At 39.3% G+C, this 26434-nt stretch overlaps 1 protein-coding gene across 2 annotated transcripts in view; it reads right to left on the bottom strand.

Annotated features, from left to right (window-relative positions):
• CPNE4 (copine 4) overlaps window positions 1-26434 on the bottom strand; it is a 250984-nt gene that overhangs the window by 40435 nt on the left and 184115 nt on the right. For both annotated transcript variants that reach the window (XM_050915715.1, XM_050915716.1), the window contains exons 8-11: window positions 17293-17391; window positions 8012-8098; window positions 7352-7411; window positions 1368-1501 (exon numbers count right to left, since the gene is read on the bottom strand). In XM_050915715.1, coding sequence (XP_050771672.1) covers window positions 1368-1501; window positions 7352-7411; window positions 8012-8098; window positions 17293-17391 — 380 coding nt within the window. The remainder of the gene's footprint in view (window positions 1-1367; window positions 1502-7351; window positions 7412-8011; window positions 8099-17292; window positions 17392-26434) is intronic.

Here is a 26434-nt window from a genome sequence, read left to right as displayed (position 1 = left end):
AACTGAATGATGCTGATGATTTCATTTAAAAAATGACTGGCCATTATTTTTTGTACTGATTGGAATATGCTATATTGAGAGAAGAATCCTGATTTGGGATTAATATCTCTGTACAGGAGGGACTGTGCCACTTAACTATTTCATTTTCTTAAAAAATACACCTTAAATGATAAAATAAAAAAATCTGTGTGCATAAACCAGCCCTTTTTATTCCTTTCCCAATTTTGAAGTATATTAATCCTCTGAATTATTGCTAGTAATTATTAAATTACTGGATAATCACTGAGGAATTATCAGCTCACTTACAATAAAATATTAATTTTCTCAGACTCATTGACTAAGTTTGACCATCAAATTCTTACAGAAATTGTATCAGGGCAGTATTTTCCTCATTCTTCTTTGAGAAGACATTTCATTACCATGCAAATGGAAATGCCTCTGAGCAGGCTAATTGGTATATGCGACACGTAACATGCAAACCACAGTATTAAGTCACTCCACAATTTATCCAGAAAGTATAATTCAAATTTGACTGGAAATACCATTGTTTTTTTGAGATCTGGTATTTACATATGGCGAAGTGGTGGGTGGATGCCTATTACATGTGCAAAGATTAGAAAGAATAATTGTGTAAGATACTATGCCTCACCAACAAAGAAAGAACATTTAAAGGAAATGCACTTGGTAATTAGATTAATAATGGACAATTAATTTGATAGAAGCAGGCAGCCTGTCTGAAAGCAATAGAAGTACATAATGTAATCAAAGCATATTTGGCCCAATTACTTGCATTTGTTTATTTATTTAAAGGCATGTTGTGTGCACATGTTATCATTATCTTTTAATATTTATTTTAGAAGAGACTGTAATATTCAACAGGCCAGGAGAACACTGAAAAAGACCACACATTTGCTTCGAAGAATAGGCACGGCCACTAAGCAGTTTAGGCAACTACAAATTCAGTTTCAAACACAACATCTCGGGAACGCTTTTCTGTAGGATGGGACAGAACCAGACTCCCAAGTGTATCAGAAAGGATGCTATCAGCATCTGCAAAACAGGCTTCCATTTTAACATATATGAAAAATCCACTCAAACGTGCAATTTTGGCATGTGAATACAAACCTGAAACTTAACACACATATCAGCCAAACAGCCAAGAACTGGGCCTTTCATTCCCATGAAGCTAATCTAATCCCACTGTCACTCTCAAAAGCGTGTTAAGGTAGACTAATCTTTCTGACATGTAGTCATTTCTCTTAAGTGACTAAACATGGAGCTACTGCAGCCGGCAGCAGGCAGTCATTGATTTCACACTGTGAAAACACTTTCTAAAGACAAGTCTGTTATCAAATGTGGTTATTTACCTGTCATAGTCTTGGCAAATCTCCCCAACAGCTACCAATGCTTTCAAGTACTCATTGGGTTGATAGGGGTGGATGTAGTGCAGTGAGCAGCTGTTTCTAGGATCACCATTTGATGCAGTGAAATCTATAGCTACCTGGAAAAGAAGAAAAGTCAATGTGTTGTGGAGCTCTTCTGGGCATAAGTATACCCACACCAACCATATATCTTTACTAGAAACAGTTTTCTGTAGAGACTGCAGCCTTAAATCGAAGGTCATTTTACAGTGTACTTCATCAAATTTGAATTAGGATAGTATTGATAAATATGTCTAAAAGTAAATGGCAGCTTATAAAATAAGAGATAGTAAAACTAAAATGGCATAATTAGGAAAAAAATGAACTGCATTATTATTCTATGTGGAAAATTATGTTCTAATACAAATGAATCAAATTAACTATCTCAAGGTTCTCATACTTAATTAAATTATTCCAGCTCAGGTGATGTTCAGGACATAAAAGCTTTGCAGCAAAAATGTCCCGAGAGAGTTAAAAGTTCTACTAAAACCATAAATTAAAACTCCAGTTAGGGACATTTCTTAACTATTTTAAACCTTACTGTGGCTGTAGTAATAGTAGTAGATACTGCCTGTCTGGCATTTTTTATCTTTAAAACATCTAAGCATTAAATAATTAACCCTCCCAATTTCATAGACGATAGCAAGCTTAAAGGTGAGCTTAAAGGTGAGGGTAAAAATAAAGCTTGAATCCTGCACAGATTTTTGTGTTGAAAAGGCTTAGAGAAGATTGTGGGAAGCATTCAATGCAAAAGCAAACATTAATGAATCCTCTTAAAATTAATTTCTCCCTTTTGAAATGCTCTTTGTACTTCTCACTGAAGATATACTCTGGCATGCATCTTCCTGTGATATGACTGTCATGGACCAGAAAGCCCTCTTCTGAATTTGTGATGCTGCTTTCTAGGAATTCCTAAAAGGAGCAACAAGAAACCCAAAGAGTCTCATAGAGGGAACAAAGCCATTTATAAACTTCCTTATGATTTTGTCCAAAGACCTGTTCCTCCAAAAAAACCCGTTATACCTGGATATTCAATAGACAAATGCACAGAGTTCAGTTTTCAGTTTTACAGTGCAGTTGACAGATAAGGGCCTTGCTGAAGGCTGCAAAAAGAACTCTGAAGTCCCAGCTTCCCTCTGCGAATGTGCAGCTTCCCAAGCTGGAGCCTCTGCTTGGCACAGGGAAGACTATTTTATGCAGCTATAAAATGAAAATGAACCATGACATTTTCATTCTCCCTCAAAAAAATGACACAGTCCTCCTGAAACTTATTTTTTGTTGCTAAAAACTAAAAGGCAAAAATCATACTGGGTCAACCCAACATGACTTTTCTCCACTGTTTCTGATTTTCCACCTCTAACTCTTAGCTGAAGAAAAATATTTTTCACAGGGCTCTAGTTAGCTTGGAAATCCCTTCGTTGCCTTGATCAACTATGAATCCCAGGCACCTCACCACATTTCAGTCAGGAGATATGAGCTTGATTTGGCTTGCAAATAAAGTAATCTTTCACCTCTGCTTCCCTACTCACTGTTCATGCACTGAAGCAGTGAATCTGTTTTCCACATAGATCTTTTTCCAAAAATGACAGCTTGATTTAACTTGAATATATCAATGGGAAACCTCTCATGTTCTCACTTGCATGCATGTATGTAACTGAGGAAGAAAGAAATGCCAGTGGTTTGTGAAACCTAAGGTAAATCCATAGATGCTTGTATGGATTAGCTTAGTTTTGGGACACTTATTTTTAAAAAAATCTTAGCCAAGTTGTCCGTATCTTCTTAAAAAGAGGTATATTTTCTCTGATATTAATTTAACCTTAATTTTTTGTTCTGATTATAGAAAGTGCAAAAATGTCACTGTATGACAGAGAAACAAAGGGCTTTCCTGTAAAATTGTTAAAAGTAGCTGTCTACTGATAATCTCAAAACAGATATTAACAAGACTCGAGTGACATATCAGACAGAACTGGACAAGTCTTCCTTTGTGGCTGTTAGCCACAGCTAAATGCTTTTTAACTGAAAACAAAAGCACAGTGTAGGAATAAGCAGTGGGTTTCATGAGCTTGGAAAAAAGTGTGTGGCTAGTGTTTGGGAAAGAAAAAAACCCTCTCCAGAACAAGCTTCCTTTTTGGAAATGGTCCTTGTAGTAGAGATCTGCTGATAAGCAAAAAATATCCTAATTTCCTATGATGAAGCCTTTATGAATATTTGTACTTGGATGCAGTGTGCTTGACTTTGATCGAAATCTCTGTTTGACTCCCAAGGGGAGGACTTTTAAGAAAAATGACCGCTCTTACTTGCCACAATTCCAAAATAACAGCACAGAGCTCTTCTCTTTTAGCATTACCCAGCAGTACCAAGGTCTTGTGCAAATACATAGGATAAGGATTTGTAAAACTAAGTTAACATATCACAGAAGTTAGGCTAATATCACAGCTGAGCTAATCTTGTGGGCAGCAAAGTAGAAATCTTTCTTACAGTGCATACATTTGATTGTTACCAGTGTATCTTTAAATGTATCAGTTCCAACGTACCAGTCATCTTCCCACAGCTAAATAAGAACATAACATAGCAATAACTACGCTCTTATTACTTTTTTTCCTCAGCCTTGTAAAAGGGTGATTTTCATTCCACTGAAGACATTCTACATAGCTTGGACCTCCTGCTAGATCTGTCAGCAACGAATCAGCCTGCCCAATACCGTGACCTGCCCAAGAGAGAATCTGTCCAATATATCTTTCTAGTGTAGTTCCTTTTATGCATGTTACACATCCTTTCTGCTGTATTTCCTAAAGTGATGAAAATGTCTTCTGACTACACACCCATTTGCATCGGCAACTTCTGAACACTTCTTCTGCAGCAGAGAACACTGTCTAATAAGAGATACAGGGTTTTGCAATAAGCAGTGCATAAAAATAGTGGACTGGAATCAGCACTATTGATCTCTATAGACAAAAGCTTCTTAATAAATGGTTTTAAAGTGAAGGAAGAGTTTACTTTTGTTTTTCAGAGACATTCTTTCTAACTACAAACTGTGTTCCTACAATAGATGTACAAAGTATCCCAAGAACACACAGCATGATGTTACCAAAGCCTTCATTAGTGCCTTAAATTAGCAGGTACATCATACTACAGCTTTTTGTTATCAAATGTACGCTTAGCATCCCAGTTTCCCTCCCTCAGCAAGCGCCCTTTCAAATCACAGTTGCATCGTACTGCCTGTACACAGCATGATCTCAATAGAAATGTCATTAATATTAAGACAACAACAAGAATAATACAAGTATCAGGAGAGTTTCAAACAATTCCAGATCCATTCCAGTTAAAAGAAATGGAAATTTGGGAAGGTGGAAGGAATAGGCCTCCTCTGTTTCACTGGTCTGAATTAACCAGATTAGGACTATGTGAAAAGGAGATTATATGATGTGTGCAGAAAGCAAAGGAGCATTGAATATGTCCCCTATAGGCTGCACCCTTTTGCTTCAGTGCCCACTGGAGAATCTCTGATACACATCTGGAAACAGCAACACATCTCACAACCAGTCTGTCTGTCATCACTGGGGACTGGTGCAACTGAGACAGGAGGAAGTAAAATATGCTTCAGCTTAAAATATGAGTCAGCTTGCGACGATCTTTAAGTAGAACCACTAGGTTATGCATGAACAGAGCTATAGGCACAGAGACATCCACAGCGGCTTCCCCTGAGACCATGCAGGTTGAAAACTGATAGTGATGAGTTTACACAATACTGTAGCTAGTGGATTTACCACTAAGGTTAGCAGTAATTCAGGGATCTCTGCAGTTCACAGTATAATGGATCTTTCATTTCCTTTAAGTCCTCACTGCCTGTCCTTGCAGATGAGTTTACCTAAGTTTCCCATTATGAACGGTTTTGTTTCAATTCAGCAAAATGAAATATTAAAGTAGTAAAATATAGTAGAAGCAATACTATCCATTTTAACACATTTTAACACAGCAGTTTTCAACTTGTGGTTCACGGCCTACTAATAGGAAATCTGCGACAACTAAATAATCGGCAAGCAAATTGACACGACCCTTCAGTGCGCTGTGTAAGGACTTGCTCTTCCATTGGAAAACATTTAGGAGGAATCGAAAAGAGTTTGAAAAGCACAGCTGTAACATAATAATATGTATATCCCTAGACACTTTCTAATGGTTACAGTGCTCCTGTGCTTGAGCTAGAGTTGTGGGAAATGTGTATTAACCAGTCTTTGCATGTGCTTAAGCATCTGCCCTGATTAGAAAAGGCTTTTAAGTATTACTTAAAGACATTACTGTCTTTCTGCTAATGACCTTGAACATATTTGATAACTGAGTTCTTCCAGTCATATTTTTAGGGAGGAAATGTCAGGAAAGATAAATTAAAGGCATGTCCAGGGATTGGCGAGTTTCAGATTTGGAGGAGAAATGGACATTGCAGGCATTTGGGGATAACAGAAGAAGAAGCCGGGTAAGGTGGAGAGGTAATTACACAGGATGCTTTGCTTGAGAGAAGACAACTGTAAAGATCTTTGTCCACTACAGTAGGTATTTCCTTCAAAACCAGAAACAACGTCCTCAGTTCTGGGTATTATTCAATGAGTTTGCGAGGTGTACTGGCCAAGTGCATATTTTACACCTCAAAAAGCTGATTCATACACAAGAAGACAATCCACTACTGTCTATAGCTGCTCCTGTTGCTGGAACTTTCTGTTGGGACAAAAAAAATCTTTCTTTTTTTGTTAAATCTTTTTGGAAAATGAAGCCTTGTCTGGAAAAAGTGAAATGGAACATTTCAGTAGCATCCAATGTCTGATACTTGATACCTGGGAGCAGAAACAGGGCAGGGTGCTACAGGAAAAGAAAAGATCTCCAGAAGAAGAATATTACCTTGGAGCATCAGATTTTACCCCTGTAACTGGCGTGAAATTAGAAGTTACATAAACCAGGCTGGAACTGAGCCACAATCTGTATTCCTATGCCATAGGAAATACTGATATACTATATTATTTTATTTTATTTTATTTTTATTTTATTTCCCAGATTCAAAATACCAAAAAAAAAAAAAAAATAAAAAGAAAATATCAAAACCACATAGCATTAAATGTTTCTAAAAATGATTATTTGGAAGTGCAAAATACTGTATTTCTGTTTACGGGGAGGTCCGCAAATCATTTTATCCCCTGTTCCTTGAACTGAATAGCTTCTGAATTCGCTCTAAATTACAACCTTGTCCCCCTGTAGTGCCATGTTACTGTTGGTAGCTATGGCTGACGTATAAAACATCAGCATTTACCCTAGCTTTTACCCCAGACTGATAGAGAGAGGTCCCTGGCTGGACCACCTCTCTGCCTGTGACTTTCTGTATGGCACCATCAGAGGGGAAACATCTTGCTTTAATGGAGGACTCCTTCTGGAAAGGGAGACTGGCCCATAGGACTGATGAACAGGATATCTAACATTTAAGTAGCTAAATGGTGAGATGGTGAGGTGAGATGAAATCCCCTCCGTGACACAGTCCCAGGAAGGGAATTTATTTGAAATTCTTGTGAACACTGAGGCTCAAAAGCCAAAGGCCAGTCAGGACTGTCACAGGGGCTAATTCAGTTCTCCAGCTTTTGGGACTGGGTATAGCTCAGATGGAATTGGTGGGACTACACCAGCTTAGCTTCTCACCCCTGTATGAAGTTGTCTTTACTTTTTGCAATGTGACTGTCATTGCTGCAAAACATAAAAGTAAATCAGCTTGTGCAAGAAAAATCTTACTGCATTAGCATAGTTTTATTTTCCAGGCTTAATTCATTTTGCAAGAAGACCTTAATAATTTACCAAGGAATGGCATGTAAGAATCATTTCTCTGTGAAAGTAATGAATCAGTATCTAAGGGGATTCCCTTTCTTTAAAACAAGTTAGAGAAGTAAGACACTTACTGTAAACTGTATTTGGCAGCCTCCCATGATATAATCTAAGAAAGAATGCATCTTGTGGATCTGCAGACAAGAAAGCAAGACATTCAAATTAGCTGTGTACTGCTAAAACATCAGAGAACTGCCTGAAAAAAAGTAAAGTGGAAGGAGGGAAGGGACCAACTGAAAACAAGGTAAAGGAAGAAAGCATTAAATATAGTTTCAGACAGAAACAAAAATGTAAACAGAGAAAATATCAAAATCTAAAACTACAGAATGGAAAATTCACATCAAAAGTAGAACCAAGCTCTGCTCCTCAGTGGGAAGTCAGTGGAAATTTTGGTATTGGTTTAGGAGAAACAAGAGCAATTTTGTAGAAATGATGGAAGGATTAGAAGGGAAACACACAAAAGGCCAATTGGCAAGCCTGTAGGTGTAAGAGTTTAGTACTGCCAACTCCATTGCACAACAGCAGGGATAGGGCAAGAGAAATGAAAGAAGAGAGTTGGGGACAGTCAGCTTGCTTTTGGGATTCAAGTCCTTGTCTTTACTTTTTGTAGTGAATCAGTTTCTGTTGCTATTTTACAGGCAGTTCCAGTTTGTTGTCTACGTTTCCAAACGCTATCAAAACATATCACTGAGAGCTTAGTAAAGAAACAGCCAAAGAGCAAAACACGTATTTACCTTGCACTGGTTAAGGATGACGATGCCTGAGTTCTTGTAATTTTTCTTCTTTGCTTTGTACTTGGGGTTAATGCATTCCCATTGTACCTGTGAAAAAGAGCATTCACTGCTTGAAGGAAAATTTATGTACAAATTGAATAATTAACAAAATGGCACTATCTGATTCCCACAGTTGACTAAATCCTATCAAATAATGGTGCACACAGAAGAAAAAATGAAAACCATTAACTATGCAGAGAATGATCTTAATAGAAAAAGGCCCAGGGCAAACATCTGTCTTCGAACATATACATGTGGACACAGCACTAAAAGAGATATCCAGATTCGTGTGTTGTCATCTTCCAGTCTTGTAGGTTCAGGTGTTACATAAGCAAGATTGAGGATCTTTTGAGATCATTTAAGAGGAGAAAAAAAGAGGGAACTTAATACAAATGAAAATACTGGAGGAAGCAACCTGATCCATTGTATTAACTACAAAACTGCCTATGCAGTAACACTGGTGTTTTGTATTAAACTCATGATTGGAGAAATTGTGATCAGAGATCATCTCGCTCTCTTTTAAAAGACAGCAATAGTTTCTCCCTTAAGTCTGAAAGTTAAGAAAATCACTAAAAAGTGCACAAAGATGCAGTTAACTAATTACTGATATATTTGAAAATTATCCCTAAGAATATATTAAAACCCTTTTTGAAAATGTTCTGATTAGTTCTATTTACAAATAGTCAATTTTACAGCAAAGGAGTCCTACCTTGTTACTGAAATACGTTGTCTTGTTCCCATCATAACATCTCTCAGAGTCTTACTGATTTCCACTTCAAATGTTCTGCCCTGCTCTGATTTCAGGCAAACTGATAAGGCCAAGCTTTCAGACCCTGACCTCTAATGTCTACAATATTATTCATGCCTCTTACTGCAGAAGTAAAATGTACATTTGTACGTGCAAGTATCTATTGGCATTTGTAAATCCAGATTTATATCTGTTATGTGTTATTAAATATGGTTAAGAACATTACTATTTTGTTTCAGGGAGGTGTTTTCAAGTGCTGGGAGAAAACATGTGATGTTGGGTAACATAAAGAATGTATCTCCAAAGGGAACCAGGATGATCTATTATCTAAAAATCCCTATGATGACATTTTGAAATGAAACATATCTGTCTTAAGTGTTACAATATTTTGCCTATAGTGAAGACCTTCATAAGCGTTACAATACTTTGTCTATAGTGAAGACGTTCATATAGGATCTGTCTGAGCAGTGTTTGAGCACATAAAACTATTTTTACCTTATGAACAGCCCCAGAGATTTCATCGAGCTTCAAACCATTGCCTAACAGCAATTATTTGGATGTCTCTGAAGTATTTCAAATGTAGAGCTTTTGTCAAATGTCAAAAAATGGAAGGCAAAACATATGGCTTTGGAGCAATATGAGACCTTTTCTGCACAGGGGAGGAGGAGTATTTTCATCACTGTATTACTGGAGACAGATGACAAAGCGAAGAATAGGAAAAGACAAAAAAATGTTCCAACTGCAGGAAACACATCTGCTTGCTCTCCCAGTTAGCCTACAGCTCAATTATTTGTCTTGTGAAATGAATTTTCCAACTGAGAAGACAGGCAGACACAGGCCCACATGTTCAGGGGAAATCCTCCATAAACATTTTTTCTCTACTCAAGAGATGCGCTCAGGCTTAAGAAATAAAAGCCCTTCTCTCCAAGTAAAGAGGGCGCTCTGTGACACAACGCCAGAGTGCAATAAGCTCATATTTGGGAAAGCAATCTGACAGCGAGGCAAAAGCACTGCCCACTCGCATCTTGATATGTTGCTGTCTGGCAAAATGGTTTAGCACACAGTTGTCTCCAACTTATTGGAAGCATTCCTACAGAGAAATTGTGCTGTCTGTATATTATAAAGAAACTGTAATATATCGAATAGAGACAAAAAATAGGAGTCAGGATTTCTGTTCCTCCCTTTGACACTGAACTACACTGGAGAGACCTCGTTGCTTTCCCCTGAACATCCAAGGTGCACTTCCTTAATTTTATCATCTTCCAACACTAACGCTTTTCAACGTGCATGTTTAAACAAGGCCTGACCTATATGAACCCTTACACTATGCACATAATTCCTCTCCTGCGAAAAGGATTATTTAAGCCTGATAAATGTTATCTTGATGTAATTGGTTTCTGGAAGAAGTTTATACTACATAAGGACCAAAGCGGCATAAAACACTACTTCAGGGGAGAAAAATCTGTGCCTGTGGCCAGCCTCTCAGCTTCTCTGTGCTAACTGTAAAATGCAACTAGGAATGTTCACCTACCTTTGCAAAGCATTTTGAGATGTACGAATAACAATTCTCAGCAACTACCTAAAGCTTATTAAAATATTCCATGTGCAAGTCACTAACATGTCATTGGCTGATGTGGATAATAAAGCAAAGGAAAGAACAGACTAGCAAATTCCTAGAAAGCAGGAAAACAGAAAGAAAGAACAATTTTGCACCTATTAAATCTGTTGATGTGATAGTATAAAGAAGGGAAGGAAATAAGAAAGGAGAGGAGGGAGAAGACATTTCCCAATTCACAGGCTTAAAAAACCAGTAAGACTGTTTTACATAAAACTCTCAATCTTAACTTACCCACCAAGATCCAGTTCTGACCTTGGCAATTCCCACAGTTCAAGCTGAAGATGTGACAAGCACCATTTGAAGGAAATTCCCTATACAGGCCTTGTCATATCTCCAGTTCTTCTAAAGGGAACAGAGTTCACAATATAGCTCTAACCAAGTAAGTAATAACGAGAAACAGTTTTCAAATATTTTGCTTGCACTGTGAAGCCAACCTCAATTTTCAGTCTGTTCCTACATTCCCAGTATTGATTTGGTATTTGACATTGTTTTTTATCGATTCATTTTTGTCTCTTAAATTAACTTTTCAGTTGAGAGGAAACTAATGCAAGAGTCTGCAATCATACAGTAACAGTAAACATTGTGAAGTTTGGATTCACCATTCTGAAAGTCACTTAGCGTTTCCTCCAAATGCCTCGCAGCTCTGGGCTATGCAAGCTCTTTCCCTGTCAAACAACACAGTGAATCTGAAACAGAAAGCAACCTGGTTTTCACCATCTCCTGTTAATTTAATATAAATACTGTTGCAAAGGTTGGTAATGAACCCCCAGACTATACTGCTTTGGTGTTTCTTTTAGACCCTGAAATTTAAACCACCGTGTCGAGAAGTTCTGGATGTAAAACAAACTCGATCCAGCTGTTCTTCAATGAAAGTCAGCAAACTAATGCTGACACTTGGAAGGTCCTAATCCTCTCGTTGCTGTAATGAGGAGACACAGATCCCTCAATGGGAGATGTTACTCTCTGCTGTGAAGGATGCTGCCTTCCCAAACATCCTTACCCCTTCTTTTACCAAACCTTCAGAAGAGAAGAGCAAACGATGCAACCACCCATGCCACACACCAGCAAAGGGAAGCAGAGGTGACTAAATGCAGGTGACCATTGTAGAACCAAAATTTGGACAGTATGTGGCTACCAATAGCACAAGCTATTCAGAGAAAGAAATGAAGGTGCAAGGAGAGTTTCATGTACCCTAAGGCAAGAGAAATCATGATACAGAGCAGTTGCTTTCTCTGGGACACTGTGCTTGCACACCAGGACATTGGGTAGTCCTGTGAGGAAAGGGCTAGAGAGCTATGGCAAAGCTTGGGTTATCATTAGCATGTTCTCTTGCCTCCCCTGCAATTCTTTTGTTTCTCTCTTGTTCCTTCATGTACAGCTGCTGCAACAAATTGCATAGTTTGTAAACGACAAAGGAGTCATCACGGTCTAATGGACAGGGCGAAAAAACCCAATCGATAGCAGGCAGCATTATATCCTGCATTATCTCTTTCTCATGCCTCAAGAAAAGCAAGTCACTTTTAAGCAAACTGCAACTCTTCCTGCCTGAAAGGCTAGTTTATTCATGCTGCCCCTTTAGGCAAGAGGACAGGATGGGGGTTTTTTCTCCTTCTGTCCCAGAAAGACAACCACCATGGGAGATGAGCTGCTTTTAATCACTATCAGAGGCTTCTTCTGGAGACTTGCACCTGTGGAATGAAGTGAAAACCAAAGCATTTCTTGTTTCCTCAGCCAAGGCCCTCAGCCTCACCTGTGCTCCTGAGGTTGCACCGCTGGTTGCCTAATGACACAGATGTGGCAGGTGCCTGACATAGCTGCACCCTCCTCTGAGGCCTCTGTTGCCCTCTCTGGGGCCAGCAGCAGCTGCTGATGTTGCAGACAGTCCTGGATGAACTTGACTGTCTCCTGATAAAACTAGACATGCAATTGTCCGCTGGTGTCAATAAACTCCTTGGCCTATTACCAAAGGCTTAAAGGTCTCATCCGTGCACAGTTATGGTCTCATAAAGGTCTCATCTGAAGAGCTACCTGATGCAAAGGCCCTGAGTGAGGGTCATAGTCAGATATCTGGGCAAATGAGGGAACCCAATTCAGATCTCCTCAGGACCCCATCCAATCTTGTGCACCTCAGCAGCCCTCCTCACCCCCTAATAACACCCCAAACTTGTGGGAATGTCAGTGGAGATGGTAAATACAGCAGGGTTTCTTCCTCCCCTTTCGTGTGTGTGCATATACACGTGTCCATTTTTATGTAATGCAGGAACAGATTTTTCCCTTATGTAACTCCCATGCTGCATGGGGAACCAGGTGGTTTATGTTTCTATGACTTTTTTCCTCGCAAATCCCTCTGGCTTTATTGCCTCCATTTAAAAAAAAAAAAAAGTGACTTTTCTTCTCATTAGTAGAGGATTTCTCCTTTCAACTATGAAAAGCTTTAATACTCTTTAAATTTTTATCAAGCTTTTCTAGTCTTGTTTTAAAATGTTGGATAGATTAATATTAGAACACCTAATAAAACTGCCACTGTACACACATATTAAAAATATACATTATACATATATTTGGAACAAATCCTAAGCATATAATAAACTCAAAGTATTTACTAGTAATTCACTAAAAAAATGACTGTCACAAATAGGGATGGACTTGTTCTTACTGTGTTTTCTTGTGTCAAGATTATGGTGAAGGAGTAAATGATGAATTTTGGAATGGTGAAAAATGTTAAATAGAAGGTTTAGAAACGCCTGCTTCAGATGTGCATTTGAACAACAGGATGTCTTTGTGCCATTTTTTATTGGTGGTCAGTATGAAAACAGGCTAGGTGTCAGAATATAACAGTCTGTGACAACAAGGTAATTATTACGGAACAGAAACACACACCAAGCTATTATCCTGAGGTTGTTCATGATCAGGAAGTCTTCTTAAACAGCATGAATTAATTTCATCTATACCACCAACCAAAGACCAACAAGCTTTCCCAGAATTCAGTCCTTTCAGTCATGGAGAAGCAACTGTCACTCTGAAGGAGTCATAATTCAAGACTTGTGAATCTCATCCAAGACCTGCCACATTTAGAAAAGAAATTCATAAACTACTCACGCCATTCCTGATCAAAACAGGTGATCAGTCGTTCAGATAAGGAATCTTCTGTCCTTCCTTCACACACTACTGGTTCAACCACTAGTAAGCTGCCAGTGCTAGATTCACAACATTTATCTAAATGATGTCTGGTCTCAAACACAAATTCCCAAGAAATCTCACAGTGGAGGCAAGCCAGCAAGCCAACTGTAAGCTCACTGGATCAGAGGCTGACACCCAAAACTTGGGATAATCAGTACCCAGCCCAGGAATGGAACTGAAACAGTCTTAGAAGCACCATCACCTCCTGTAAGTAAGTGGGTGACACATATCTATTCTGACCATCTCAAGTGGTTCTGTAACAGTTGATAGATTGGCTACAAGATACTTTTATCTTGTAGCCAAGAGGGGGAGGTTGAAGAACGGGTCAGAATACTCTCTGCCTTCTGGAGGATGAACTATGTACAATTAAAAGGCAACTTCAAGATCCTTGTCAACTCCTCCAGAGACGAGGTGAGCTGACGAAATGGTGAGAGGTACTAGCAGTTCACAGATGACACACAGTTCTTCTGGCTCCCCAGCACAAACTATGTTACTCCCACTCTTATTGCTTAATGCATTGACGTTGCTGATGGGCAGAGAGGGAGAGCCCTGCCATTGGGGTAGCCTCCTTTAACACCCCACAGATTTGCAACTGGTGCTTAAGGAGAGTTTCTGGATCTCCCGTCAATGGTGAATGTTCCCTCCTATTCTCTCCAGTTGCCTGGGAGAGTGAAAAACCCTGGTTGACAATCACTAGGGTGTTTTGATTATCTTTTGATTATCTTTTGACAGAACTATAGCAATGTACTGTAGCTGGCCATAAAGTCTACTGCACAAAAGAAAATATAACCAGAATAAGAAGTTTCACTGTGTCTCCTTAGCAACTCAAACAGGGATGTCAGACCTGAGTTCTGCTCTTTACACTGGCTTCCACAGCATCTGAGATGAAATTCCAGGTTTTTGTCCTCATCTTTGACACTACTGTGATGCTATGTGAACGAATGCTTAACGCCATGGGCTGAAGGATGTAGCTGGCAGTTTTATTCCTCCGACTGAAAGGAGTACTACATGGAAAACAGAACATTTTCTGGTCTGAGGCTATGAAAAAGTCTCTTCTAGGAACAAAGGACTATGTCTAACCTACTCATCTCCTCACCCACGTATAATTACATTTCTCTGACGTGGCCGTCCTTATTAGAAATACCTAGCAACATATCCACTTGAAGGCAAAACACCTTCGTCCTCCTCTGCCATTCCCTCAAGGTTTACTAAACCCCCTTTATTCAGTAAACACTCCATTGCACATGCTTTTTCTTTGGGGAGGATAAAACTGAAGAAAAAAACTGACAAATGCTAATCACATCACTTAATGTTGCACAAAGGATGTTGAGATAAACTATGCACTAAGATCTATTTATGGGGTCCACAGCTAATGGCATATATTGCCTTTAGCAGCAATAGTTATTTCTGGAGAACAGAAAAAGGAGATCAGATGAGGGAGGGAGGGACAGAGAGAGAGAGAAAGAGAAAACACAGAGAAAAGGGAGAGAGGACGAGGGAGGGAGGGACAGAGGGAGAGAGAAAGAGAGAAAGAGAAAGTGAAATTGCTCTCTGGCTCCAGCCAAGCAACAAGTGACATGGTCTCCCACACAAGCAACCTCTCCTGTACAACATGATCACAGTACTTTTTCCATAATAACTATATCATTTTTACCAGGATCTGCTCAAACTCCCTACTGCTTCTTCTTGCCTATCATGCTATTAGTGTTCCCTGAAGCCTGCTTTCATCAGGTGCAACAGCCATCTAGCATGTGCACGCATATTTTTTGGGCAGTATTTATTAGCCACTTAAATGACTATTACCTACTATCTTATCCACTAAATCTTGTTTTCCTCTAGAATAGACTACCAAACAAGGATTAGAAAAGCAGAGGGAGGAGAAGGACTGATTCTTACATTGGTGGCAATTGTGTCCCACGAGAATTGGCTATAACAACAGCATCGGGTTTTGTAGGTGCAAGCCCAAGGAATAACTGCACAGTAACAACAGAATGAGAGCAACGAGGAAGAAATAATGCCACAACGCCTTAGGCGTGCGGAGGAGAAAAGCTGCACTTTTGCAGTGAAAAGCAGATTGCAATGTTACAGGTGAAAGGCAGCCTGCGGAATGCCAAATGGCAGGCCCTTAGCAAGACAAAGGTTCAGGCACTTAAAGTATTGTGCAACATTAAAACATTCCTAGATGGCACTCTGATGCTGCAGTGTCAACCTGGAACAAGAACTGACAAATGGCTGTACTAACTTCTTATGCCTCTAAAAGAGTAACCATCCTTTTCGCTAGCTGAGGATGAAGAGAGCACGCTGTTTCTCCATCATAATGAAGAATACATAGTTTATCCTTCACAGCCATTCCTGGCACTCTGGATTGCAAGTCTCTTGTCTTGGCCAATAAACTGTCTGTTTGGGAAGGACTGTGATGCTCTTTTGAAGACATTTACATTGGAAACACACACCCTTTACCCTCTCACACAGTCCCTTTCCCAGCCACAGGTATTTGTATACAAAATTGGAGTGTTGTCACATCACTGGCCTTGTTAATGGTATTCACTCTGGAATCTGTTTACCTCTTTAGGTAGGTTTTATTTCCACTCAAATTCAGTTTGGTTTAAGTTTTGATCCTCTGACTTAATTTGAGAGAGCAAAACAGGGTTTCATTTACACTCAGATTCTGTTCAGAAGTTATTTATAATGAGTTAATATATGACTGATATATATCAACCGTATTTTACACACATGAGCAACATTTGCTAAACTCTAGGTTGTTCTAAGAACACCAATAGAAAATATCTAGAAGAATCATAAAAACTTCTTGACCTGTGGAATAGCCTGACTGCTTACCATTTATTAAACACCTTTTGACTCTTTGTTAGCTTTCTATTAACACATTATAAACAGAACCTTAATATAAAGTCCAAATAAAGCTTATTAGGCATTTGTGTTTGGTTTTGAGATCACCATGAAGCAGTGAATACCAATTATCAGCAGATTAGAAAGTCAACATTTTTAACTGCCCCTCAGAGAATTTATCAAAACTAACATCTTCAGGAGTAAGTAATAATAGGAAATGACAACTTCTGGAATTAGATATGCCAAATCATTTATCGTATTCAATAATTACCATCAACTTCAATTTGAAAAGATCAGGCTGACATAAAGAAGTGAAATTATTAATAAGCTAACGATTTAATTTTCCCTTAAGACTGTAACTGGTGAGATATTTAGGAAACCGATTAGTTTCATCATGATGGGTTCAAGTTAGAGCTGGCAGCAATGAACGCAGCACACGAGAAATGCAGAAAGACGGAGAATGACCCTCACCCAATAAAGGCCTTTAGGCCAGTAGGGAAATGCTTTGAGTACCCAGACTGTGCCTCTGCTTTGCCATAACAGCACAGCACCTCATAGAAACCACATGCTTGAGCTCAAGGGAAATAAATCTTAGCAGAAAGAAATGCCTGCAGAATGTGAACTGGAAAAGACCCTAAGTATTTCAGGCATGGAAGTACAGGAAAGGCTGCTTTTTGCATTTTCAGATTATCATGTCCAGATAACAGTAAAACCTATGGGACAGATCTACACAGCAACTATCTTCTGAGAGACGATGAGGCAATGTCACTTGCTTTATTACAGGATTGTCTGAGGAACACTGCTCTACAAAGTTTACATATTGAGATTGCTTGGGTGGTTTCCACTTACCTGTCTTCCTTCCATAGCTCCTCGCATTTCCTTGAAAGTTGAGCTAAATTCTCCAATGAAGTCATGCTTGCCGTTGGAATCCCAGTCCCAAACTATGCACTGGGGAGGCAAAGAGAAAAAGAACAAAAAAGCACATTTTTCTTCAGATAGAAAACAGGTTTCATTGAAAAGTACTACAGGAGAAATTACGATATGCATTGGGTGGAGCGTTTCATCTAGAAGGAAATCACAAGACATATTAAAAACATATTCTTGTCTAGATCAAAATGAAATGACAAGTGGAATCTCAACACAGCCTGCTACTGACAGTTGTGTGTTATGGAGTTGGCTGATGAAAGCAAGTTCATGTATTTTACCAAGAAACAATTCCTTGACTCCATCTTTTTGCTAGGTGTAAAAATACAGGATTATGTGTATTTGCATGTTCATGGTCAAATGGTGTCCTGAATTAAGAGTAACTTACCTCATTGAAGTGCTTTACAAATATAAATTAATATTCAAAACACTAGTTGCTGTGGGCAAACGTTACCATTCTCATTTTTACAGCCAGTGAAGGTAAGACAATAGTTACAGAGATCATTTTCTGAAACGGCTTTGAATTTATACACATCAGTGTCTGGTGCCCGTATCTGGGCTGTTTTCCAGTTGCTCAACAGTGACTATTCAAACCAAACCTTGCTGGTAGTCATTCCTAAAGCCATACATAAACATGAATATCTCAATGAGTTTGAGCTGTGAGAATTTTATTTTACAGACACTACTAAATACAGTTCAGCTAGCCAAGACCGAAGCACATAGCAATAACTACACGCTTTGCTAAATATTAATTTTAAAACTGGCCCAAAGACAACAAAGGGGCTCACAACTTTAAAGAACAAAATCCCAAATTCAGGCTCATGGTCTCCCTAGATAAAGCTTGCAGACATTGACAGAATCAGGAGGCCTTGACTGAAAATGTCCTGCTACAAAATATCTCTTTTTCTTACTTTTTTTAAAGCAGAAATGCCTCAAAGCCATCTGCACTGTCACATAAGGAGTGCACTGGCATTTGGCTATCAGATGGCTTTGAGGGTAACTTTGACTCCCTCCTGAGGGCCAGAGTCTTCTAGGTCTGTTCATGGGTGTGGGGTGAGGACTGGACTGGTGGAAGTAGTAGAGGAGCTCCCTGCTGAGAAAGGCAAGAACGAAACATAACTGGGGGGGGGTGGGGCAGCAATAGCGGGGTACCAGGCTTAACAACAGTGGGTTTTATCAGGCCACCTTGTCTCAACGAGGCTCAGTGCTTTTAACCCAGCACTGGTGGTCAGACAACACAAGAGGAAGAGCGAGGTTTGCTCCTCAGAGAGTCCTCAAGCCATTTGCAGTTTGCTTCGTCCAAAGGGGCACTTTGAGTTCACCCAGAAGGGAACTGAAATCACTGGATCTCAAATGGATCTTGAGCGTTAAACATTTCCAGAAAAGCATTTTATTGAAACAGACTTCCATGTCCGCCAGCTACGCTTTCTAACCAGCCTGAATAATCCAGTCAAAACTGGTATGTGAGCACCGTGGCCAATCCCTTTTCACTGGACCACCAAACCAGTGGTTTGTAAATTTGAGGGTAGAGGGAAAGACTCTATAGAAAGCTTGAGATATGGACAAAATGACTGAATTCTTTGAGTGAGAGCAAACGGACAAAAAAGTTTCAGGAGAAAAACTATCTAAACCAACTTAACTCACTACAGGCGGGGTCTCTCACAAAGTCAGCCTTAATGGCTGTTCATCATCTAACATCCTCCCACCACAGTCACAGGTTAATAAATAGCCTCTTCCACACAAATGTTTGTCCATGTGAGGTCCATTGACTTGAAGTATAGGTAGGAAGATATTTGATCTCTACATCTAAGCCACTTACCTGAATTTATCATGCTGTTAAGTGCCCAGGCACCTTATTTGCCTTTGTAGAAGCAACACAGGTGATGATTTCACTAAATTCATACCCAGGACTCCTCCAGGCAGTACACCACCACCCACGTTATCATTTAGGTTCCTTTTTTTTTATGATGACTCTAGCTTTCTTTTGAACTTTCAATGCAGTTCCACTTAGCCCCAGGAAGAGATTTGGTTCAATGCAAGGGGAATTTTTCTGATCCATAAGAAGATGTGCAGTAGAGGTACAAAGGACTGCCCACAGGGAAACAGTACAAGCATATCTTTTATTGCTACAGACGCTAATCAGTTGAAACAGTTCACTGGTCAGGCAAAGACCTGGTTCTTGAGCCCTCTGTTACGTTTCCATCCTATCACCTGCAATTTTGCTTACTTTTTTTATGCAGGGATCCCAGACAAAAGGAAGCTCTCCAGATCAAAAAGTGAAAATATTTTGCTCTAAGACTTGGAGATCCTTTTTAGCAGCTTTGACATTTGGGGGGTGGGTGGAGGGTAGAGGGAAAGGGGGGGGCAGTTCCTGTGTGTGTTTGTTTACAGGCTAAATTTTATACAACAGTAATCAAACGAGAGTGGGTTTCTGGTTCTCATAGTGGTAATGTTGCCTGGAACAAAACTAGACACAGTATTTTCATCACTAAGAGCCCTGGAGAATTCTTTATGATGAAATCCTCGCTAATAATCGCTCTATGCTTATTATCAAATGCAATTTTTAGATGAGCTGGTAACAAAAAAAATCCAAGAAATATAATTTACAAAATAACCCTGAAACTGTTTTTGTTTCATAGAGCTTGAAACAGCTTCATTTTCTTTTTCTGTGAAATTTCTTATTAATATAAGTTAGTCAATTTTTACTGAAATGACTTGCTAAACATTTCAATAAAAAATGGATTCCACAAATGAAGCATGACTTAAAACAATTTTTTTTTCTGTAATGACTGTGAAAATGATTTAAGATCCTAAAAGTAACAGTAAGTAAAAAGATTTGTCAAAATGTCGTAGCAAAATTGATATAAATGTACAAAAGGTATAGTCTTAGTTATGCTGTCAACTTTTCAAAAATGTTTTTGAAAAAAATGGCTATTCCACAAAGAAAAAAACCAACGCTTACTGTGAAATTTTCCAATCAGATTTACTTTTCAGGTTCTGTCTTTAAACTCTATTGGAGGATAAATACAAGAAGAGACCCAAGGTTATCAGAGACCTCCAGGAAAAGGTACTTTGAAAAATTTCTGTTAGGATGCTAACTCTTATGAAGAGGGAAAAGCTCTGAGTGCTGATTTGTGGTTAGAATTTTAACCGGAGATGAGCAAAGTTAAATTACATTTAAAATGTCCACCCAACAGGGACCCAACTGCTTTTTCTTTCAAGCTAGAGTTTTTCTAACTTTAGCTTTCAGAAAGCCAGATGGTACTTTAATCTTCATATCGGCTTCATGGAAAAGACAAACAATTACAGCATTATCTCAGTGCCATTTGCACAATTAGAGCTAAGGGAGAAAGGAGGTTCCTGCAAGTACATCCATTACGACTTCTTTTTTTTTCAGAGTTTCACATCTGGCCATAGAAATTAATTGTTACTCTCTGAAAAACACGTTGTACACAGTAATGATTCTGCATTTCAGCTGTATGTGAAAAGTATTTGTGAAACATATCAATACTGGGGTCCAGAAGTTTTTATAAAAACCCATTCAGATAAAATAAGCAGGGAAGAACCTTTGCGAATAAGCCAGAATCAGGTAAAGACCAGAGGTGATAACCAAAGGATTATTTTCCTATGAAATACTTTAAAGGTTTGTTGTTTTTTTTAAGAAGGCCCTAAGTGCTTTTCAAATCAAATCCTCCATAAATCATCCTTTATCTTTAGGCAAACCTTAATGTGTTCTTTGGGTCTGTACTCTTACAGGTTGCTTAAGCACATGATTAACAGTATACCTACACCCTATTAAAAGTCTCATTAATTTAAGGAGGCTTTCCGTACGCTTAATTTTAAACATCGCTAAATCAGTGTTCAGATAACCAGTGAAAGAATTCAGTCTCCTACCTATGGTTACAAGCTCAAATGCAGGGAGTATAAACTTCTGTCTAATGCTGCATGGTGATGGAATAGCGCTGACTGGAATGATGGAGAACAACTTCCACCCCTGCATGGTCCTTCCTCCCTCCCCAAAATACCTACTGACTGGAGGGACAGGGAACACTGCTTCAGGCCCTTGCAAGAAAAGGCGCTATGCCTGACAGAGCTAACCAGTCGACTCAGTTAAGAGGACATCAGAGGATCACTTCTGGGTATCCACACCTTCATTCCTTCAGCTTTTCTTGTAAATGCCACAAAATGAAAGATTTCCTTTCAGGCTGAAATTGAACTTTCCACTGGAGGAAGGAGGGAGAAAGGTCCATTTTAAAAAGAAAAAGATATCTCAAGTGGATGCAGATGAAAATTTTCCCTGGTTTTATTTCTGTTCAGCTTTTTCACCAAGCGTAGGTTTTGACAATACTCTCACTACAAAGGGAACTTCTGAGCAAATGCAAGAAAAACTGCATTGGCACTGGAGCTACAATAGTACAGGCTTCTCTGGCTGAATTTCCTAATGCTTCCCAGAAGATGACAGCTAGATTAATCTTGCCACCTCTGTGTGAGAAAAAAAACTCACTTGCACAATTTCTGATTTTAGTTATATTTCACCAAAATGTAATCTGGACCATCCTCCAGCTCCAGCCAATACTGATGTTCTGTGATGTGATGATGCCTGGATAAGAAATAAACCAATTTCTCTATGCAGTGTCTCTCACGGAGTAAGGTAGTTTTCCTCTTTGATAGTTCAACAGCAAAAAAAGAATTCCTAACTCAGATCCAGATCATATGATCCAAACTGAAGCATTATTTTTTTAAAGTTTAATTTCCATGATCTGACTTGAGACAAGAAAGTGGTGTTCCAAGTCTCAATATGAGAGTCAGACTATGTTTTCTCTGAGCAGAATTCTTGTACAATTGTCATAAAATAATTCTTCCCATGCTCACCATCCTATCTAGCTTTAACCACAAGGAGAACTAAGTAAGAGAAAAGACTGACTACTGTAAGTATGTGTTTGTGTGTGGGTGTCTGTAGGTACTGAGATTATCTTCCCTATATACCTTCGGGGAAATGCTTCAAGTGATTTGTCCCCATTAGGTTGTCATGATGAGAGAACTTTTATATAGATCACTTTTGGGCAGTGGTAATGGAGAAACTTGTAACTTAACTTTGCAATTTATGAACCAGCCCAAAACATGCTCTGAAGGTTAGTTTTTAAAAGACTGGCAGTGAGTCTCATGACTAAATGCTATCTGGAGGCAGCTGACAGCCAGACCATGGAAACGTACTTCTTGAAAATAATCCATTTAAGTTTCCCTCAGCTGGCCAGACGCTGCAGATTATAGCATGCAAAGCCCGCAAAAACTAGAAAATTCCCAGTCTTGCCAGCCTGAGTTTCTCCAGCTCTGCGTATGCTCAAAATCCAATTATGAATTGTTAGTATGGCTTGTCCTCTTGTGCCACCTAGTTGGAGAGGTACAGTGTTGGACAGCCCTCCTGACAACGTAAGAGCTTACTTAACCTAAAACACTTCACTAACCTGTGACCAAAAGATACTGGCTTGGGTGGGAGAGAAGACCAAATCCTTGGTCCACTGTCCAGCTGCTCTATGCTAGCAGAAGAGCAAAACAGCCAGAAAGGCAGCAGCCTCGAGCAGCCAGGGTAGTCCCTTGAATAGGAGGCTCCCTACTCTGATCTGGCTTTGATGCAGGTGAGATCCTATTTCATATATTGCATTAAAAAGGAGATTTCTCTGTGTGTTGTTACTTCAGTATCTATCCCCTGACACTCAGTAAGGAGTGGAAGGGATACCTTTCAAGGAAGAGAATTATCTTTGTCCATTAATTGCCTGTAGTGCCTAGCTAGGTGTTAGGGGAACAGTACTGAACAAGAGTGGTTTAAATTCTGAACAGAAACTGTCTTGGATGGCTTTTCCTTGCATTTCTGTGAAACAAGGTATCTTGTGGCTAGGCAAGAAGGAGAATGCTCATTTTTGGACTTGAATGTAATAAATTACAGCCCAGCCAGTTATAAAGTTCATACCATTCAACTCCAAACTAAAATAACACCACAATAATTTTTAGGTAGAGTTTATATGACACTTACTATCTCTCAAAGAAATGAAGTCTTGAGGCAAATGTCAGTGACCTGCTCTACTTCTAGAATCACTCTGAGCTGCAGGTGGTATGATGTGGCAAAAGGCTACAAACAGAAACTCTTCTCTGGTTCATTCTATAGGATCAGTGACAACATAAAAAAACCAACCAACCAAAAACTCGGAAAAGCCAGAGAAGGTGAAAAAAAAATCTCAGGAAAAAATTTACTTGATCATCAAAGTGATTTTTCTGGAACAGTCTGTCCCTCATCAGGGTTACTATTACTTGATAACGAAGTAAACCTCCTACTGTACGTCCCTGAAGTATATGTACCCCACTTGGAATAATTCAAAGAAGGTCTTTTTATAGGAAGACCTTTATCCACTACCTACCCGTTCTCCCCACTTGGGTATGAGAAAAGCTATGCAAAACCTTCAGTACAAAAGCTAAAACACTTCAAGTTATCCTGTTTCTGTAGTCATGATGTTCCAAGGCCAAATTCTACATTATACAGGGCACAATCCTGGGTTATGTGCTGGAGAATAACTGTACAGAAATTTGGTCTTTCCTGCTGTATATGAAATTCTTCACTCTGTTTTTTTTTCATCCAAGCTGGTCATCACAGTTTTCTCTTTTCACTAGTTGCACTTCTCCAAGAAATTAAAATAAACTTTTTATGGCTCATTTCAGATTTCCTCTGAAGTTGGGCTCCAGTGAGAATAGAGTGAACCAGCTGAAATGAACCAATGTTTCTTGCAAGCATCTCACTAGCCGAAGTAAGGCCTTCTTCAGAGCACTGTAGATAAAATATTTGAACTTTTTCCTCTCACAAAGATTAACTCAATTCTTCAAACTAAACTACTCAAAAAAACCTGGACTAATGGGGCAAAAAGCTCATACCCTACACTATTAGGCTATGTGCAGCCTATGTGAAGCCAACCTAGAAGCAACTTTCAAAGTTTTCTTCTTGACTACAGAGCCTCATTCTTTTTGAAAATGACATCTTCTGTTCTGCTGAATTTGAATGGACTGATACTCATCAGTCCACCAGCACATGTGAGTTTCCTCCATAAGCATTACGTGAAATCCTGGCTCCATTGCAGGCAACGAGACTTTTCCTATTAACTTCAACGAGTGTCAGGATTTCATCAGTACCTTTGTGCCTCCTGTACATAGATGGTGGTAATTGATATGTTAAAAGTTGACAAGGTTGTATTGGATTCAGATTCTTTGCCTATTGAAGGAGACTTGAGACAGACACTCATTGATAGCTTCCTCTTGGTTAATGGTAAGTGATTCAGCATTCCCTTTGACACGCTGCAGTAAGTATAGCACCCAAGATACAGTGAAAACACAAAGAAAAATAATCTTCCTGTGGATCTAAACACATGGGAAGTTTGGTTTTAAAATTATCTGCTTGGGAGAGAAGAGTGAAGAGAAGGAGAATTCTTATATTTCTACAAAAAGTGGCAGGTTCTCTGATTCGAGATCAGAGTGAGTCATATTTTATTGACGGCTGTGATATGACACCAGGCTGAGCCTATTTTGCTTCTTGCCAAATGAAAACAGGGACCATTTACAGAACCGTCATCACCAAGCCAGTCTCTCTACACCACCACTGGAGATTTGAGCACATTGGCTCAGCAATGACGGGAAGCCTCACAGTTGGATGTTGTCTCTTCTTGACAGCTCACAGCACGTAAGAACCATCAGGGTCATTTCAAAACCAATTACTTAAAACCATACCTTGTTGATTACTCTTATTTGTACTACAAGGGTGCCTAGGAGCCTCAAATATAGATGTTTCACCCTGTTCAGTGCTGACAAATGAACCACAGAGATATTCCTCTGAAACAGAAATACGCTATAAGAAGTTACATCATTTGAGGGACAACTTATAACTGGATTTTCAATGACTCTGTAGGTTTTGATGGTGACAACATAAATAAGCTTCTACTTTGCAGTTACAGTTAGGCTTATGCAACAAAATCTTCAGTATATAGACAAGAAACTGTGCAGTTACTAATCAGGTTCAGCATGGACGTGAATGCACACTTTTTTTTTTGTGCACTGGCCTAAAACAGAGGTCTGTGTAGTTGTAATGCATGCCTATAAATTTATTAGAAACTACACTTTCTTTATGTTGAGGACAAAGAACTCCATGTTAATTACAACATTTCTTTTTTTGTATTTCCTCATCCAAAACATCCCTAGCAACTTAATATGCAACACAGAAATGGGACAATTTTTCAGTATCCTGCTTGTGTTCATGGAAGACTTAGTTGTCCAACAAATGAGAGAGCAGGCTGGAGCATTTTTAAAACAAATATAAAATGGTGACTGTCATGGTTTAACCCCAGTCAGAAGCCAAGCACCACACAGCCGCTCCCTTGCTCCCCGTCCCCCTCCCCCTGCTCCCGGTGGGATGGGGAGGAGAATCGGGAAAGAATGCAAAACTCGTGGGTTGAGATAAGAACAGTTTAATAACTAAAGTAAAATATAAAATTAACAATAATAATAATGAAATATACTAATACTAATACTAGTAATGAAAAGGAATATAACAAAAAAAGGAGGGGGGCGGGGAAGGAAAAAAAAAACCCAGTGATGCACAACGCAATTGCTCACCACCCGCTGACCGATGCCCCAGCAGCAATCCGCGCCTCCCGGCCAACTCCGCCCCGTTTATATACCGGGCATGATGTTCCATGGTATGGAATAGCCCTTTGTCCAGCTGGGGTCAGCTGCCCTGGCTATGCTCCCTCCCAGCTTCTTGCACACCTGCTTGCTGGCAGAGCATGGGAAACTGAAAAGTCCTTGGCTTAAGATAAGCACTACTTAGCAACAACTAAAACATCAGAGTGTTATCAACATCATTCTCACACTAAATCCAAAACACAGCACTGTACCAGCTACTAGGAAGAGAGTTAACTCTGTCCCAGGCGAAACCAGGACATGACTTTCCACTGCAATCAATGAGATTCCAGTTTTTGAGCCTGTCTTTGGCCTAATGGTCCATAACATAATGTGCAACTTTTTTTCACAT

Source organism: Gymnogyps californianus, chromosome 2 (assembly GCF_018139145.2).
Source record: "Gymnogyps californianus isolate 813 chromosome 2, ASM1813914v2, whole genome shotgun sequence".
Classification (NCBI taxonomy): Eukaryota; Metazoa; Chordata; class Aves; order Accipitriformes; family Cathartidae; genus Gymnogyps; species Gymnogyps californianus.
This window is presented reverse-complemented; position numbering and strand designations above follow the sequence as displayed.